The 19,119-nt window shown below is 35.6% G+C and overlaps 1 protein-coding gene and 1 long non-coding RNA gene across 5 annotated transcripts in view; one reads left to right on the forward strand and one right to left on the reverse strand.

Moving 5' to 3' along the window:
- CEP85L (centrosomal protein 85 like) overlaps nt 1-19,119 on the forward strand; it is a 180,268-nt gene that overhangs the window by 154,257 nt on the left and 6,892 nt on the right. For 3 of the 4 annotated variants that reach the window (XM_004740086.3, XM_004740087.3, XM_045071265.1), the window contains 3 exons: nt 5-55; nt 13,815-13,922; nt 15,801-16,032. In XM_004740086.3, coding sequence (XP_004740143.1) covers nt 5-55; nt 13,815-13,922; nt 15,801-16,032 — 391 coding nt within the window. Of the gene's footprint in view, nt 1-4; nt 56-10,544; nt 10,609-13,814; nt 13,923-15,800; nt 16,033-19,119 lie in introns of those variants that run through there. The other variant, XM_045071266.1, reaches the window with a different exon arrangement.
- LOC106007171 lies at nt 536-18,018 on the reverse strand. Its single transcript, XR_006604146.1, has 4 exons — nt 17,909-18,018; nt 14,227-14,318; nt 2,416-2,482; nt 536-704 (listed from the first exon to the last, which is right to left on the reverse strand). It is a non-coding gene; the product is annotated as an uncharacterized LOC106007171 (long non-coding RNA).

The raw sequence follows: 19,119 nt of genomic DNA on the forward strand, positions 1-19,119 counted from the left end.
TTAGATAATAGACAGCCAACAAGATGAGATTGAAAGAATGATTTTAGAAATTCAGGTAAGGGATGTTTTGTGCATATTTTAATTTAGCAGTATGTTGATTTACTCTTAATGCCTGTATAACCCCCAAAATACTAAAACATATATATATTTATATGAAAAGATTAATAGCACTTGACATGAAGTTGCAAATTCTTTAGTATTAATCTTGTACTTTTTTAGAATTAAACTGCTATTTGGTATATCAATTATTCAAAAAATCTTGGAAGATTGTTCTTCTCTTTTCTGTACGTTGCTTGTTTTTAACTTGATGTAGTCTACTGCTGGGGACACATTTGGTTAAGGTCAGCATTGATCTAGTTATTAAAGACAATGGACTGTTTTTAGTCCACTGTGACTTGTCAACACATCTCTTCCTCCTAGTGATTCTCTGCTTTATTCTTTGTATATTCTCCAAGTATAACACGTTGTTTTGTATTTGTGTTTTGAACTCCTGCTTAGGTTCTTAGGAGGAGAGTCTGTGGTAGTTCATATGTGTATCAAGAGCTTAAGAGTGTCTGATTCATAATCCACGACCAAAACCTGTGGATTAAATGTATTTTCATTTTTTATTAATTTCCCATTTATTAATGAGTACCTGCTTGTGTGCCAGGCACTGTTTCTGGCACTGGGGATTCATCAGTAAGCAAAGCAAGTCTTTAGCCATTCTGTGGGATGAGATGGAAAAAATTAAAATACCATGTCAAGGAATGATATGTACAATTAAAAGGTACAGTACAATGACAGACAGGCTTCATTAAATACAATGGTCATGAAGTTTTTCCTGAGGAAGTAATATTTGAACAGAGATCTGAATGATGAATAAAACCCAAGGAAAGTGCATTCCAGGCAAAGAGAGCCACCATTGCCCTGAAGGTGCCTGGTGTACTCCCAAGTCCAGCAAGAAGGCTGCTAGCCTGAAGTGCATTATGGTGACGTAGAGTGGTGAAAGGTGATGGTGGAAAGTAGCCTGGGGCTAGATCACAAAGGGGTAGATGTCTTTGTATTTTATTCTGTGTATAATGAAAAACCACTGAGCATTTTTGCTGAATAATTTTCTTATTTTTATACCTCCTAAAATTCCATTTTTAGGAAGTAAAACATAAAAACGATAAATGGTTTAAATGTCAGAATAATAGACCATCTGTTTTGATTGTCTTCTGGCCATATTAAATGATGTATCATTTTAATCAAATACTAGGCCAGTTCTACAAGTGGTGTGTAGCCCTACTGTATTGGTTCATCGACGTTATACTCTTTAATCTTTATTCCTATGGGCATAATTTCAGTTGTTTTACTAGCCATTTGAATCACAACATGATTAAGTTCCCTCACCCATTATTAACTGACTTATTATAGACCATAAGAAAAGGAATTTGTATTTTACTTGGTAACATTTTCCAAGAAATCATTCAAATAAAGTTATCTCAATCCAAATTAAGGACAGTCAGCATTGTCCTTTGGCACTGAAATTGGGGATGGACAAGACTTGTAATTAGTTTTATTAGTTTATCATATACTGTCTCTCACCTTATAGATTATCAGGATTTATTTGTATCAATTGAAATGTGCCTTTTTCTTATTTATGGTGGCATCTTAATACAATTTATTCTTACACAAAAGCAATGTCTTTTAGTCACACTTCAATATGTCATGACCATATATAAATATGTAGAAGAATATGTAATTTATATGCCATTCTATTCTTTGATTTGAAAATGTTTGTGTGAACATTTCAAATTAAAAATTTCAAATTAAACTCCTTAATTCTATTATCTTATGTTTTGAAGCAATGGGTATTTAGGTCATTGTGGCCATCTCTCTAAGCCATACATCTAATATATGGTTTGCTAAAAGAGCAGATAGCAAATGCTGATAACTGGCCAAATTAGCTATATTTATTAAGATACTACTGAATAGAAATTATAGATGGAGACAAATATGCTTAAAATGGTAAGAAAATTTTTTGCCTCATGTTTCTTATTAAAATTTTTTAATTTTGGCCCTTCATAGTTAAAAAAGCTAGGTTTTTTATTTGGTTATATGTGTGGTGCATAAACAATGAATGCTGGAACACTGAAAAGAAATAAAGTGAAATAAAATAAAATGGGGGAAAAAAAGATGTGTAATCTGTAAACATCTGAAAATATTGCCTATTTTAAAAAAATGGATACTAAATATTTCCCTAGCATTGGAAACCACAGGGAGAATCCTAAAGAGAACACTTTGGGTTGAAAAAGTATTCTTGTTTTGTACTACAGTTAATGGGTTTATTAGCAAGTTGATACAGATAAGAGAGCAGTTGCCTTCAATTACTAATTAATTAAAGCTGCCTAGTTCCCCCCCCCATCTGCTTACATAAGGGATGGCCAGCCTTACTTCTCTGTAGATTATGATGTCCTTCCTATGTGCTATAGCTCTGGTTTTATTTTCTTCAGATTCCTTTCTATAGCCAAAACACAAAATATCTTATGGTGAGTGATAACACAGAGCTTCCCAGCCATTTTCTAACATGAGGTACACATGTTAGCAGTCAGTATAAAATCAGTATAAAACTTACTGTAAAATTTCACTGCTGTTACAGTTTACATATTCTTTGTTCCTCCACAGTGCCAGGAAGTTGTTCCATTTTAGTAGGTTTAGTAGCCAAAACAATCATATTATTACTAGGATTTTCACTGCTTCTTTATGTCCTTTCAACCTACTGAGAAGACCACATTTGTTCAAAGTTCATTTGGTTGACTTTTGGAGTATTGCATTGCCTTGGCTATAAGCAGGTTATTGTTACAGTTTAAATTTTGTGACCTAAGGAAAAAATAAAATCCCTTGCCGTGTTCATTTTATGTCCAGTTTATAGGAGATAAAAATAAGGCATTGTTCCGGCGTGAAAGTGCTATATTTAAAATATAATTGTGATTTACCACCCTTGTACCAGAAGTCAAATAAATATAGACCTGATTTAGGTCAGGGGCAGATTTATTGATTTACAACTCTGGAAATTGGAGGAGAGTCTTCTACTAGTTATGTTGTATTTGTTGTTGAATAGAGAAAAATAGTACTTCATGTAAAAGCATACATGATATTGAAATTGAGTTCAGTGCTATACAAATACAGATTTAGCTACTGTTTTGTTCAGCTGACAAGAGGATATTGTTAACTGACATGAATAACTTGTTTATTCATTGATCCTTTAGAAATAATGACTTTGTTTGCATTTATGAAACTAGTATAGCTAAACTGGCTTCTTCTACAAGTTTTTCTTCTGTCAGTATACAGTATAAAAAGACGTTTTGCAGTAGAACATTTCCCATCATTTCCATAAATGTGGCTTCAGTCAGAATGTGCATGCGTTCTTCATTGGGCATTGCCTTCCTTCCTATTTATTCCTTAAAAGCATGTTTTAGTTACATAATCCTGTTTCCAGTGAGCTGTTATCAATGTATGTAATCATTATAAGCTTTTGGCAGAGATACAAAGTAAAATAGTTTATTAGGTGCACTCTGTTTTCCCTAGCATATTAAAATTGTTTCCTCATTGAAAGAACTTTTGCCTTTAAAAGGCAAAACTCTTTCTAAGTTGACAGCAATCAATGAATGATCATTATGTCATAAAATACACAATGGTGCTTTAAAGGTCATTAGGACTGTTCACTTTTAAAGGCGTGATTAGAAGCCTCCAATCTCAAAACTGTAACAGTCTGTCCTATTTATAACACTTCAAGGGAACATGTTTTCATAGCCTCCAAAGATTTTATTTCGATTTTCAGCAAGTCTCTCTTAAAGCCTTCATCCAGCAGGTTTTCTTAGTAGAAATAGTGGGAAAATGAATCATAAGTCAGTAAAATGTCTTATAAGTAGAATTTAACTTTGCTTTACCCTAAATAAAGTGATTTAATGTTTTCATATTATTTTTATGTGATGTTTATTTCCTATTTTTGCTATCTTAGTTTTGTGATGTGTCCTGACATGAAGTTCTTTCTGCTTAGTTTTTTAATTTTTAAAAGTTTTACCTTTGTGAAATTGTTTTTACAATGCATGAAAAACTAAAAATATTCTTATCAGAAATTTATACTATTTTTTGAAAAAACCTATAGCCAAAAAAAACTCTTCTATAACTTTTTTAAAAATAAGCTTTCTCTCCAGTGTTTGTATTTTAAGAAGTCTTTAATGTACATGTAATCCTGTTATATGCACAGTACAGTTGTTGCTTAATTAAAATATTGGGAAATGTATATAAAAGATAGATTTAACTTCTGAAAAGTTAGTTCTTTGTGTCTGAGGTGGGGAATTCAGAGGTAGGAGAGGGAGTCCGCTCAGGTGCATCATGGAAGAATGTTCTGGAGCATGTCATCTGCCATGAATGATCACCAATCATGTATGAACATTCAAAGTATTTGTGATGCTTTTTAAAATACAAGTTTCTGGGCCCAATTATGAACCTGACAACTCAGTATCTCTGGCATGAAGCTTGAAATACACATTATTAACATGTTCTCCAGGCCATTCTTCTTAGCCTGGCAGTATCCCCATTCTGGAGCCATTAGGAGGTGCCATCATGGTCCTTAGGGGGCTCATTCACTGAAAATGGGAATTGACTGGGAAGACAAATTTAAGAGAAGAAGAGGAGGAGGTAGTTCTGAGAAATCTGGATGTGTTCTTGACACATTTAATCTGTTTTACATTGTATTGATTTTTAAATAACTTCTCTATTGAGATATAATTCCCATACCCTGCGATTCACCCATTTGAAGTGTATAATTCAGTAATTTTTAATAAACTAAGACCACAGTCAATTCTGGAACCTTTTTATCACCTCATAAACCCGTTACCTTTTAGCTATAGCATTCCCTTGAACCCTGTTCTCTCCCTGTCCATAAGCAATCACTAATCTACTTCCTGTCTCTATAGATTTGCCTATTCTAGATATCTCATAAAAATTTAATATGTGATCTTCTGTAACTCTTTCTCTGACCACACTAGCAGTTAAGCTCCATTAATTGTCAGCTGATTATTCTGTTGTTTTCAGTGACGCCCTCTGGTATAAATTGCTTCAGCTACACAGACCGATGTGTCCTGGTTCCTCTGAAGGAAAAACTCCTTAGGTTAATGTTTGAGATTTTTTTCTGTTCCCAAGAGTGCTTTTCCCAGGTGTCTCACTTTTTCTCTTAGGACTCTAGCCAGCCAGTAGTCTGGCCTTTACCTTCAATGAATCTAACAGTTTCTTCCCACCTGCTTTTTGCCACAACTTCTACTATTTCATTCTTTGTTTTTTATAAAGTATAAATTTGCTTAATTGTTTATGTAAATTCAATTTAATTAACATATACTATGTTATTAGTTTCAGGGGTACAATTTAATGGTTCACCAGTTGCATACAACACCCAGTGCTCATTACTTCAAGTGCCCTCTTTAATGCCCATCACCCAGTTACCCCATCCCCCCACCCACCTCCCCTCCAGCAACCCTCAGTTTGTTTCCTAGAGTTAAGAGTCTCTTATGTTTTGCTTCCCTCTGTTTCCTTATTTTATTTTTTCTTGCCTTCCCCTGTGTTCGTCTGTTTTGTTGCTTAAATCCGACAGATGAGTGAAATCATTGGTATTTGTTTTTCTCTAACTGACTTATTTTGCTTAGCATAATACCCTGTAGTTCCATCCACGTCATTGCAAATGGCAAGATTTTGTCCTTTTTGATGGCTGAGTAGTATTCCATGGTAAATATACACCACATCTTCTTTATTCAATCATCTGTCGATAGACATCTGGGCTCTTTCCATAGTTGGGCTGTTGTGGACATTGCTGCTACAAGCAGTGGGGTGCAGGTGCCCCTTCAAATCACTATGTTTGTATCCTTTGGGTAAATACCTAGGAGTGTGATTACTGGGTTTGAGGGAAATTCTATTTTTAACTTTCTGAGGAACCACCATACTGTTTTCCAGAGTGGCCGCACCAGTTTGCATTCCTGCCAGCAGTGTTAAGAGGATTCCCCTTTCTCCACATCCTCACCAAGATCTGTTTTCTTCCTGACTCATTAATTTTAGCCATTCTGACCAGTGTGAGGTGTTATCTCATTTAGGTTTTGATCTGTATTTCCCTGATGCCAGGTGATGCTGAGCATTTTTTTCGTGTGTCTGTTGGCCATTTGTATGTCTTCTTTAGAGAAATGACTTTTCTTTTTCAACATTCCTCTGGCTGGCTCCATACAAATTTTAGTATTGTTTGTTCCAGCTCTGTGGAAAATGTTGTTGGTATTTTGATAGACCTCTACAGCTTTTGCTATTGCCCCTAAGGCTTGAACTTCACAGTCTGTTGCAAATGAATTCAGGTCCTTTAGAGAGATATTTAGAGCTCTCTGTTCTGTGACTTGGTTCTCCCTGAGCAAAATCTTTGAGCCAGGCCAGTGCTGATAGGAACAATACCCTGCAGCCCCTCAGACTTCTGAGTGACTCACCATAAGATAAAATTCAGTGGCAGTAGCTCTAGATCTTAGCTTGCTTCTGCCGGTGTGGAACCCCTGCCACAGAAGCCAAGGCAAGGGCAGTCAGGTTTACAGTATTCTTTGTGGTGCTGTACCTAAAGTAAGGTCTCCATCCCAGTAGGGAGCTTAGGCAGAAGAAGGGGGCGGGGTTCCCCATCTTTTGGCTGTACTTGTCTGGAACTTAGTCTGAGGTGCAGGGAGCTGAGGGCAGGATAAGAAATGCTGACATCCTGTCCTTCCTGGGAAGGTAGCGTTATAACTCAGAGCTAGGGGGACAGGGACCCCTGTGTTACTGTTATTGGCTGTCCCAGTCTGGAGTGGAATTTCCATCTTGCTGAGCTATGAGAGCATAAAGATGGCCTGGATTCTGTTTCAAATACTATAGATTTTTCTGTTCTTACTTTCAATAGATTTTCTTGAATATAAGTTTATTAATTTTCTGTTTACTCATAGGACCATTTATAGAAACTTTAAATGTGCTCTTCTGAAATTTTCACTGAGGGGCCACCTGGGTGGCTTAGTCACTTAAGTGTCTGCCTTCGGTTCAGGTCATGATCCCAACATCTTGAGATTGAGTCCCACATTGGACTCCCTGCTCAGCAGGGAGTCTGCTTCTCCTTCTCCCTTTTCCCCTTCCTTCTGCCCGTTTCTCTCTCTCTCACTCGCTCTCAAATAAATAAATAAATAAATAAAATCTTTATAAAATAATAAATAAGGGACTCCTGAGTGGGTCATTTGGTTGAGCATCTGCCTTTGGCTCAAGTCATGGTCTTGGGGTTCTGGGATTGAGTCTCATTCAGGCTCCCTGCTCAGCAGGACATCTGCTTCTCCCTCTCCCTCTGCCCCTACCCCCTGCTTGTGTGCGCTCTCTCTCTTTCTCTCTCTCTCTCTCTCTCTCTGACAAACAAAAACTTTAAAAATAATAATAAAATTTCCACAGAGGAGTTGTCTTAAAGGCTCCTCATGCTGTTTTGCTGGAAACAGAATTCTCAGGCAGATCGTTCTTAAAGTTGTATCAGGTAGTGAGGTGATAGTTAATGTAGAGGAATTTGAGCTGTACAGTTGGATTTTTATAAACAGAAACCTAAAAAATAGCAACTTTTATGGTGTTTGCATGTTCCTTATTTTGTAATCTTAGTTTTTACAAACATTTTGAAAATTCCTTTTATTAATATGCAGAAAGGAATAAAGGGATTTAATATTTCTCTGCACTTAGGCTAAAGTGAGAAATGGAGCCCCTGTTAAGTGTAGAGGTATCAGTGATGATGCTGGTGATAAGCACATTACAGGAGCTGTGCTTTCTGATTATACTTAGTATTTCTAAACCTCAATAGTAAGCTTACAAGGTGAGAAAGAGTGTCTTTCTATATATGAAGCAGCCAGGATTTAAAAAGATGTGCCTAAGGTCTCAGCACAGATTCTAATTCATGTCTGACCTCAGAGTTTGTGCTGTTGGCATTGCTCCTTACTGCTTCAAAGTGAAAAATCCCAAGAGAAAGGCAAAAATGCACCAGAGAAGTGTTAGTCTGATCGCTTCCTTGTGTAAGCCTTAGGGGGGAGTTTGTTTTCAGTGTCTTCTCCTGGAATGAAAGATCCTTAAACTGGAGCATGTCGGAAAGCTAGTCTTGTGGAAAGCACTTGGCATTCAGTTGCCTAGAAGTAAAATTTGGAAATTTTGTCTCCAAAGTGAATTTTTTTAGTACATTACACTCTGCAATATGGTAGAATTATTAGCTCCTTGAGATTAAATAAAATGCCTGGTTTTGCTTCCTGATAGATTTACGTAAGAGTTTTGTAATAAGTACACTAGGCTCCTTGAACAATCCTTATCCAGTTCAACACTTAGCACAGTGCTTTGTATATAAAAGATGCTCAATAATTGTTTTTGAATGAATGAACATAGCCTTTTACTTAAAAACTAAATTAGGTATTAATTACTTTTTCACGCTTTTTCATTCATTAACTGTTAACTGAGTTTCTACCATGGGCCAGGCACTCTTTCTGGGGATGTCTAGTGAACAAAACAGACCAAAAACCTTTGCCCACAGTTCTGAATTTGGAATGGGCTTTCATTATTTTTTCTAGTTATATTTAAGTATAGTTGACAAAATTATAAGATATTTGAAGTGTACATCAGGATGATTTAAGAAATGGATTCTTTTTAATATTTAGTATAAGATGAAAAGAATTAGTATTGCATAAGTATTTTGTACCAGGTGAAAGTCATTTAGGCTTTTTGGTTATAAGCAACGGAACCAATTCAATTTAGCTTAAGCAAATAGTAGGATCTACTGTGTTACGAGGTTGCAGAGATACTGGGGAACCAATGTAGGAATAAAACCTGGCTTCAAGAAAGAAGAGACTTTGTCGCTTCTCTCATGCAGTGTGTTTCATTCTTTTCTCTGCAGACTCACTTCCTTTATTCTTTAGCTCACATGACAGAATAGAGCTGCCCTACAGCCCCTAAGTTCTATAGTTTATTTCCAGTTACACTCAGAGAGATTCATAGACTCTGGGTACCAGTTCCTCAGGTTTGGTTAAGTGTTCACTCAGCCCAGTCCAATGAGCAGTGCCCCAAGAGGTGCAGAATTCTTATGATATGATGCTTATGACTCACGGGGTTTGTGAACAGGCAGATACCACAAATGTCTGCATATACACTGCATAATTTTCACAGTGCCTTACAAGGTTGTAAATTCTTTCTGATGAATTTGGAACCCTCAAAGGTTGAATAACATACCCATAGTTGCACAACATGTAGGCTGTGGGCCCAGAACCTAGTTTTATCTGACTGCAAATCTTGTGCTGTTACCATTAACTGTGTACATTTTTTCTTTCACCTGTGAACTTATTTCTTACTGATATATAATTGATTATATTAGTTTCTGGTATACAGTCTAATGATTTGATATTTTATATATTGTGAAGTGATCACAATAAGTCTAGTTTATACCCATTACCATATAGTTACAGGGTGTGTGTGTGTGTGTCTGTGTGTGTGTGTGTGTGTGTGTGTGATGAGAACGTTCAAGATCTATTCTTTCAGCAACTTTCAGATATATGATACAGTATTAACCGTAGACACCACGCCTAATACTCCATCCCCAAGGCTTATTTTATAACTGGAAGTTCATATACCTTTTGACCTCCTTCACCCATCCATCCTTCCCCCAACCCACCCATCTCTGGAAACCATTAATCTATTCTCTGTTATTTCTGAGGGTTTTTTATTTGTTTGTTTGTTTGTTTGTTTTGATTTCACAGGTAAGTGAGATCACATAGTATTTGCCTTTCTCTGTCTCACTTAGCATAATGCCCTCAGGGTCCATCCATACTGTTGCATGTTGTAAGATTTCCTTCTTTTCTATTGCTGAGTAATGTGCCATTGGGTCTCACTGGGTTCCTTGTATTTGGAAGTCTAGATCTTGAGGTCTACTTCCTTCCCCAGGTTAGGGAATTTTTCAGTCAATGTTTTTTCAAAGAAGTTTTCTGCCCCTTTTCTCACTCTCCTCTTTCTGGGACCCTTGTAATGGTCCAAGATTTGCTTAGTAATGTCCTTTCGGTCCCTTCAGCCATCTTTATTCTTTTACTTTTTGCTGCTCTAGTTATATTTAAGTATAGTTGACAAAATTATAAGATATTTGAAGTGTACATCAGGATGATTTAAGAAATGGATTCTTTTTAATTGATTGAGTGAAATCTGCCCTGCCTTTGAATTCACTGATGCATTCTTCTGCTTCATCCAGTCTGCTGTAGAACCCATCTATTAGATTTTTCAGTCAATTATTTTACTCTTCAGCTCCACAAATTCTACTTGCTACTTTCTTATAGTTTCTATTTGTTGAAACTCTCACTTTATTCATGCATTGTTTTGCTGACCTCGGTTAACATCATTATGACTGCTATTTGAACACACTTATCTCTCTTTCATTGAGGTCTTTTTTTTTTTTTTTAAGATTTTACCTTTTTCATTTAGAACTTATTCCTGTGTGTTTTAAAATTTTTTTTTTACTCTTCTCTGTTTCTGTGCATTAGATGAATAATCTTGATGGACTTGCCTGTTTTGGGAGATGAACTTTCTTAACTACATTTTTAAAAGGTGTTGAGAGACGGTATCACTAAATTTCATTCAAAGAATCCATCTCCCTCCCTGAAAAAAAGAATGTGTTCCCCTTGTTAATGCTTTCTAAATATTTATTTTTAAAAAATATTTTATTTATTTATTTGACACAGAGAGATCACAAGTAGGCAGAGAAGCAGGCAGAGAAGGGGTGGGAGGGAAGCTGAGCAGAGAGCCTGATGTGGGACTCAATCCAAGGACCCTGAGATTACTACCTGAGCTGAAGGCAGGCTTAACCCACTGAGCCACCCAGGTGCCCCTGTTAATGCTTTCTAAATGCCATTATTACCTTACCTATTAACTGTGCATGTTCTTTATTGTTATTTCTAATGCCAGTAGCACTTTTATCTTTTTTAGAGTTACGTTATTTCAAGAATAGTGTATTTGTATTAATAGAATCATAACAGTATGAAACCTTTTATCTGTTCTCAGTAATAAATTCAAAGTGATTGACTTATACCTTGTTTCTAGATCATTGAAATATATACAATAAAATTTTAACCAAAAAATTTCAAAAGAACTCGTATTAAAAAGGTTTTTTGTTGTTCTTGTTTGATTTATTTAACTAGAGACAATAAATTTAACACCTTTGGCACAAATCCTATTATAATAAAGATTCAGGCAGGTTAGTAGACAAACTTTTGTTAGTATACAAAAAATGGAGAAAAAAACCTTATTAGAAATTTTTCTGTCTTATAATTTAGGGTAAGTTTAATTTCATTTGTGATATTTAAGTAAAGTTATTTTTGAAGACATGTAAAATGTTTTCAAAAAATTATATTATACTTCAAAAACGGGATTTGTTTCTTTCCTAGAATTGTCTACTGAAACATGTCTTAGTGATCTTACCAAGTCTCGTGGTTTTACGTATAATATGTGTGCTCACTTCTCCCTTTTTCCAGCTATAATTCTCCCCTGACCTTACAACTTGTATATCCAACTGCCTACTCAACAGCACCACTTAACACATCAGACATAATATGTCCAAATTGAATTTCTTACCCTCCTCAGACAGAAGATAGTAAAACCTGCTCTACCTTCCATGTTTTCTTTCTTTATTAATAGCAAATCTGTCCTTCCTTTTTCTCAGTCCAGAAACATTAGACTTATCCTTGACTTCTCTTCTGCCTCACATTTGTGAACAAATCTTACTATCTTCAAAATATATCTAGCATCTGACACATTCTTCTGACCTCTGTTGTGTTTCTGGTCCACCACATTTTTATTCTTTGTATGAATGATTTCTGCCTGCTTCCATCTTTGCATGCCTCTGGTCTATTCTTATTAGCCTAACTGACCTATCAAACAAAAACCAGATCATGTCTCTTCTCAGAACCTTTTAGCAGTTCCTCATTTTTTCCAAAGTAAAAATCAAAGTTTTCACCCTGGCTCATGAGGCCGTACACAATCTGTTCTCTCTACCACCCGCCTTCTCTGACTTCATCTTTTTCTATTTTCTGCCACCCTGGCTCTCATGCTTTTTCAAAACACAGAAGACACCATCTGCCTGAGAACCTTTGCACTGACTGAAACACTCTTGGGAGATGTAATCTTTCACCTCCTTCAAGCCGTTGCTCAAATGTCACTTTTTCCATGACCCTCTACTCTACCCCATTTGAGATCTCAGCCTCCTCTCCCTTGCCATGCTCCTGTTTTCCAAAAAACTAGTCACATTCTAATATGTAATACTATGTAATACTATGTAATTTACATATCTGTTATATTTTCCTTAATCTTTTATCTCCTAGTAAAAGTTCTGAAAGGGTCAGCAGTTTTGACTTTTTTTTTCACTGATTCATCACGCAATGCACAGACTGTACTTGGCTATAATTTTTGTTGGTTAAATAATTGCATGAAGGAATGTTTTTATGAAATTCTTCATAAAAAAATTTCATGCGTGCATGCATGCATACATGTACATGTATAGGGGGTTGTGTGTTTATATAGTAAAATAACAAGTTAACATAAGTTTTCATAATAATAATAACATAAGTTAACATAAGTTTTCATCAAAATATTTTCTCTTAAATTGGGTTTGTGGAGGGCGCCTGGGTGGCTCAGTGGGTTAAGCCACTGCCTTCGGCTCAGGTCATGATCTCAGGGTCCTGGGATCGAGTCCCGCATCGGGCTCTCTGCTCAGCAGGGAGTCTGCTTCCTCCTCTCTCTCTGCCTGCCTCTCTGCCTACTTGTGATCTCTCTCTGTCAAATAAATAAAATCTTTAAAAAAAATTGAGATTCTTCCTCATATTTAGATTTTATTTATTTGACAGACAGAAATGACAAGTAGGCAGAGAGGCAGGCAGAGAGAGAGGAGGAAGCAAGCTCCCTGCTGAGCTATCTTCTCTTTTCTAGTGAGAGATAATATGAGGGGGGAGAACACCTTCCTCGTGAATTGTGTTTTAGGTAGTCAGCATTCTGAAGTAGTTTCAGAATTGAGACTAAATAAATACAGTCCTGAGGAGAAAATAAAAGAAATCTCTTGTTATATGTTTATTGATCTTGTGATTTCACAAAAGGAAAAAAGTGTTGATAGAAACACCTAGAAATCACTGATATCTACAGAGTTTATGATGAGTTTGACCCAAGTACTCTTAAGATATCCTATATACTGCTTTATGCACTCAGGATATTCTTAAAATAGTATCTTGTTCTGGATAATTCATAATTTTATAAAGAGTTAAGAGATTCATTTATTAAACCTTTGGTTTGAATTCAACATCATAACTATTGCTTGGAATACCGTACACTGAGAGAAGTGTGTTTAGCTATGTTTCAAATGATGGAAAATGAGGATGGTCTTACATTACGTTGTTTTATCTTATTAACCATAAGAAAAAAGTGGGGGTATGGATTTGCTATTACACTCTGAATGCATAAACAAACAAACAAACAACAACAACAAAAATAAGAACTGTTTGTGAGATAGCATTAAATAGCAGCTGTTTAGGCTTAATATGTTTTACCCAGATTAAAAACTTTCTTGGTAAAGGTGGTTCTTGTTTTTCCTTTTGCTAACGTCCACTGTAGAACAATATGGGTTGATTTAAAAGTGAAGGCCTCCATCTTCCAGGGGATAGGGAGGACAGATCCAAAGTATTCAGAGCCCATATTCCTAGTTACCCCTCTGACTGTGTTTTGCTTTTAGCATTAACAACATGCTTGCTTTCTGATTCTCTTTATTTTAGTCTATGCAGGGGAAACTTTCTAAAGAAAAATCAACTACTCAAAAGATGATGGAAGAGCTGGAAAAGAAAGAAAGAAACCTACAGAGATTAACAAAAACTTTGCTTGATGTGAGTAGAAAAAATTCAAATTACTTTCAAAGAATGATTCAGTACTTACTTAAGTTAAAGCAGATACTTATTTTGTACATATTCATAGAATATTTTTTACTTGAAGACTTGATTTCGGTGTGCCAATTAATTAACTCCATTAGGTTTTTATAGAGTTGAGTGTATAATTAAAAGGCAAACTTCTGTTTTTCTTATGTATCTGAATATAATTTCACAGACTTAACTGCAACATAGTCAAATATTATATAGAGATTCAGTCCCAAAGTAATTCAATAAAGCATAAATTGAATATAAATAAAATTACCTTTGAAAATCCTTAAGGAAGGTACAATGTGACATTTCATCATTAGAACAGATCACATTTTCTTCATTTAATTACAAGATGGCACACTTGGCCTGCATTTAAGGATACGTTGTACAAAAAAATAGTTATATTAGTTTTTTAACTCTCATCATGACATTTTGCCTCTAAATACCCAGAATGCATCTCCAAAAATCAGGCACATTTCCCATATAACTGCACCACAATTGTCAAACCCAACAAGAATAATATTCCTCAATATTCAGTAATACCATGAGTTGCATTTCATTTTGTCTTACGAAGTTTCTCACTTTTTCCATGTTAGTGACTTGTTGATAAATCTGGGCCTGTTGTCTTAAAGACTTATATATTGTCAGGCCTTCTAGATTTGTTTGATTGATTTCTTATGGTGTCATTTATCTTGTTCTCTACCCCCTCTATCTCTTATAACCTAGAAGTAAGAGCTAAAGATATCATTAAGTCAAGACAAACATTTTTTGGCATGAAGACTTTGTAGGTGTTGTTCATGTCCTCAAATTATTTATGTTTGATTATCCCACTGTAAGTGACAGAAATACTGATCTCACTGGTTAAAATGGTAACAGACTAATTCTTATGGCCTCTGCAAATAGCAGGTAATCTGTGGAATGATACTTAGGTAACACTGAATATGTAGTTTATCAGTACCCTTTCCCTTGATGGTTTTAGTATTTACTGGTGATCATTGTCTAAATCATTACATGATTAAAAGAATCATATTCTTTTCTAATTATATTTATATTTTTTAGCTGGCATTCATCTATTAAAAAATCTTTTCCTCATCAGTGCAGGCTGTTTGGTTATTTTGAAATACATTGAAATACAGGTCTAACTAGAAAGCTAATTAAATTGCCTGTAGCAATTTTCACAATGAGAAGTAGATGGTGACAGTTTTGGGGATGAAGTGAAGGTAGCTTTTTCTGAGTGTAATAAATTATGAGTTCATATTGATAATCGCAATTTAAATTTCACAATTCCAAATTGTTAGGGTCTTTTTCTTTTGGTTTTATACTTGTATTTCTTTTTCTCTTAATGCTGAAAATTTTGGTTCCTATCAACACTAACATAACATATATACTTTTTTCTCAATATGCAACAGATAGTTTCAAAGTAAATAAATCACTACTGTTGCTAACAGTAAAACTATAGGGTAGGGTTTAAAATTTCTTCATAGTTCTTTTTGTTCTTTGGATAAATTTTATTATAGAAGATTATATATACAACCAAGATGCTTATTATGTGACATTATGTAGCATGAGATACTCCTCGAAAGTAAGTCTGGGTTTGTTGCCTCTTTCAGATTTACCCTAGGGCACGAGATGGCACAGAGGAATCCTGGAGTCATTTCCACTATTTTAAATGCCTTTCCTTTTTCTTTTTTCCTACTGTATGTATGCAGTTTAATTTGGTTAATGTGTATGTAATATGACTCTAACGTTTCATTAATAAATGGGGGGAAATATTCAGACAACTGCATGGCTTTGAATACCTTTTCACTGTTCTAACAACCTGGTTTGTGTTTTCTTTCTCTCTTGCAGAACCAAAGGCAAACAGAAGAGACATGCTCCTTATTGGATCAGGGCCAGGAAGCAGACCAATCCAGGCAGCAGACAGTACTTACCAAATGGCCACTATCTGATTTGAGTGTGATTGATCAGCTGTTCAAGGAAATGTCCTATTGTTTGTTTGACTTGAAGGCATTGTGTAGTATTCTCAATCAGCGAGCTCAGGGCAAGGAGCCTAATCTTTCATTATTACTGGGAATCAGATGTAAGTCGTTGATGCCTTGTTCTTACTGTATTGCTTAGCAATTAGAAACCTGTCTTCATGGATCAGGAACCTCTTACTGCCTTTTCCCTATTTGTTTTTATATCCTTTCCTACTTAGATTTATAAATCTCTGAATAAATCTGTAGGTCTGTGAATACATGTTATTACTTGATTGCTAGGACTTACCTCATTCTTAGAGAAGTGAGCAGTGTCATATTGGTATGGACTGCCACTTGGAAGAATGCCTACAGAGCTTCCTGTGTGGATGAGCTGTGCTGGATCTGCTAATATGTGATTGGAGTGGTAGTTCGATGTGATAGTCCTGATTACTCTTCTAAAAGTAATGATTCTATTGGCTTTCATATAGTAATTGTCTAAGGTAATGATCCAGCCATCTGTCTGCTGGTAAAATATTTAAGAGAAGATACTCCTTTGCTTTTCCTATGCAGTGTATGTCTAAGACAGTTGCTTAATGTAAGTACCAGTGCTGGGGCACCTGGGTGGCTCAGATGGTTCAGCGTCTGCCTTCGGCTCAGGTCATGATCCCTTCCTGGGATCGAGCCCCAGGTGGGCTCCCAGCTCAGCAGGGAGTCTGCTTCTCCCTCTCTCTCTGCCTTTCCCTCTGCTTGTCTGTTTTCTCTCTCAAATGAACAAATAAAATCTTTAAATATATATATATATATATACACACACACACACACACACACACACACACATATATATATATATATACTTAAATATATATAAAATAAAAAAGAAAATATATATTCTATATCTATGTCTGTGCTGTCACAAGAGCTAATTTTCATGGCCTGTGGATCTATTGCCCTTTTCATGCATTCACACTCTGGCCTTATCCCTTTCAATATGACACCCCGTCCCCCCATTGTTCCTCAGTTCCATGTTCTTCCACACGTAGTTGTAAGAGCTGCCACAGGAATATCCTAGTTTCTCTTCTGTGCTGCTTTTGCAGAAACACACATCTCTGCATGTGGTTCTAAATTACTATAATATTGACCTATTGGTCTCCTCTTAATACAGAAGAAATGAGCATAAGTAAGGAGATATGATTGGAATAAGACCATAATATGGTTTATGCACTTTCTATGTTGTATTGAGAAATTGCCTAATAATATAGTTAATGTGTGACTAGAGTGGAGTCTAGTTTTATTTACAGTTTCATCAAAAAGATCTACCGATGGGCGTCATGATAGTTATTTTGGCAAACCAAGTAATACTTTCCACCAAAGTATATCCCTTGTTAAATGAAACATGTAACTGTGCTCAGAGAGATCAGCAGAATTTTCCCTTCCACTTTGTAGATGTTTATATACATATGTTTGGGTATGTAAAAAACACTTTAAAGTGTAAATATGTTGACTTGTAAGTAATGCTTTATATGGTCCAGACACTAAGGTGCAGATAATGCAGTTGTACACAGCCCTTGGCCACCACACAAACTCGATTACTAGAGCATTGTGATAAGTACTATAATTGAGATGTGGATGGAGGAAAATGGGGGCCCAAGGGGAAAACTAACTAAATGGGAAGGGCTGTGAAGGCTCTGATGTTTAAATCTCTGGAGGAGAGGTTTGCCAGGTCATGGGGCGATTTAGTCAGCGGTGATCTCTTGAAGAAGTAAAAACTCACACACAAAAGACTCAATTCTCTTTACCATTTTAGAAGTAGTCACCCCTTCAGTTATTTTGTAACTTTCTACATTTATAGTCTCCTGTATAGTATTTGTCACCTTTTCCAGTAATTAGATTAAGAGAGCTATCCAAACGTGAATATAAAGGGAGATTTAAGAACTTTGTCACATCACCTCCCAATATATCCCTCTTTCAATCTTTCAGGTTTAACCCCATATCCCTTACCTTGTATCTTGGTACTGTGAAAATTTGACCAGCTAGGTAATTTGTCAAAAACCAGTGTATTTTGAATTCTTATCTCCTCACTCCACCCATTGTTCATTAACACTCTTTACCCCACCTTTCTTTTTTTAAAAATGCTCTGCTACCATGGTTTCCATGGCTTTGTATTCTAGGTTCTGCTTCTGCCTTTATGACTATTCAGTCTTAGTGTTCTCTGGAATTCTCTGCCATTTAAATTATTACTGTTCCCCAGAAACCTTTTGTTGCTCATTTTTTTTCTTTTTTAAAATTGGATTATTTGTGGGGTTTTTGGTACTGTGTTTATAAGTTCTTTATATATTTTGAAAATTAACCCTTTATCCAGTATATCATTTGCATATACCTTCTCCCATCCTGTAGATTGTCTTTATTTTGTTGATGGTTTTTGTTTTGCTGTGCAAAAGCTTTTCATTTTGGTATAATCCCAGTAGTTTGATTTTGCTTTTGTTTCATTTGCCTGAAAAGACCTATCTAGAAAAATGTTTCTATGGCCTATGTCAAAGAAATTAACACCTGTGTTTTCTTCCAGGAGTTTTTTTATTGGTTTCAGGTTTCATATTTAGGTCTTTAATCTATTTTGAGTTTATTTTTGTGTATAGTCTAAGAAAGCAGTCCAGTTTCATTCTTCTGAATGTAGCTGTCCAATTTCCCCAACACGATTTGTTAAAGAGATTGTCTTCTCCACGTTGTGTATTTTCGCTTCCATTGTCAAAGATTAATTGACCGTATAAGCATAAATTTATTTCTGGTCTCTCTTTTCTGGTCTGTCGATCTATGTGTCTCTTTTTGTACCAGTACTATATTCTTTTGATTACTGTAGCTTTGTAATACATCTTCAAATCTGGAATTGTGATACGTCTACCTTTGTTCTTTCGCAAGACTGCTTTGGCTGTTTGGAGTCTTTTGTGGTTCCCATACAAAATTTTAGGATTGTTTCACAACATTTGTGAAAAGTGTTGATATTTTGACTGGGATTACATTAAATCTGTAGATTACTTTGGGTTGTATGGATATTTTAACAATATTAGTCCTTCCAATCCATGAGCTTGCTGTATCTTTCCAATTTGTTGGTGTTCAGTTTCTTTCATCCATGTTTTAAAGTTTAGGGCCTTCATTTCCTTAGTTAAGTATATTCCTTGGTATTGTATTCTTTTTGGTGCAATTGTAGATGGGAT

This window comes from Mustela putorius, unplaced genomic scaffold (genome assembly GCF_011764305.1).
Source record: "Mustela putorius furo isolate JIRA1106 unplaced genomic scaffold, ASM1176430v1.1 tig00003983_pilon_pilon_pilon, whole genome shotgun sequence".
NCBI lineage: Eukaryota > Metazoa > Chordata > Mammalia > Carnivora > Mustelidae > Mustela > Mustela putorius.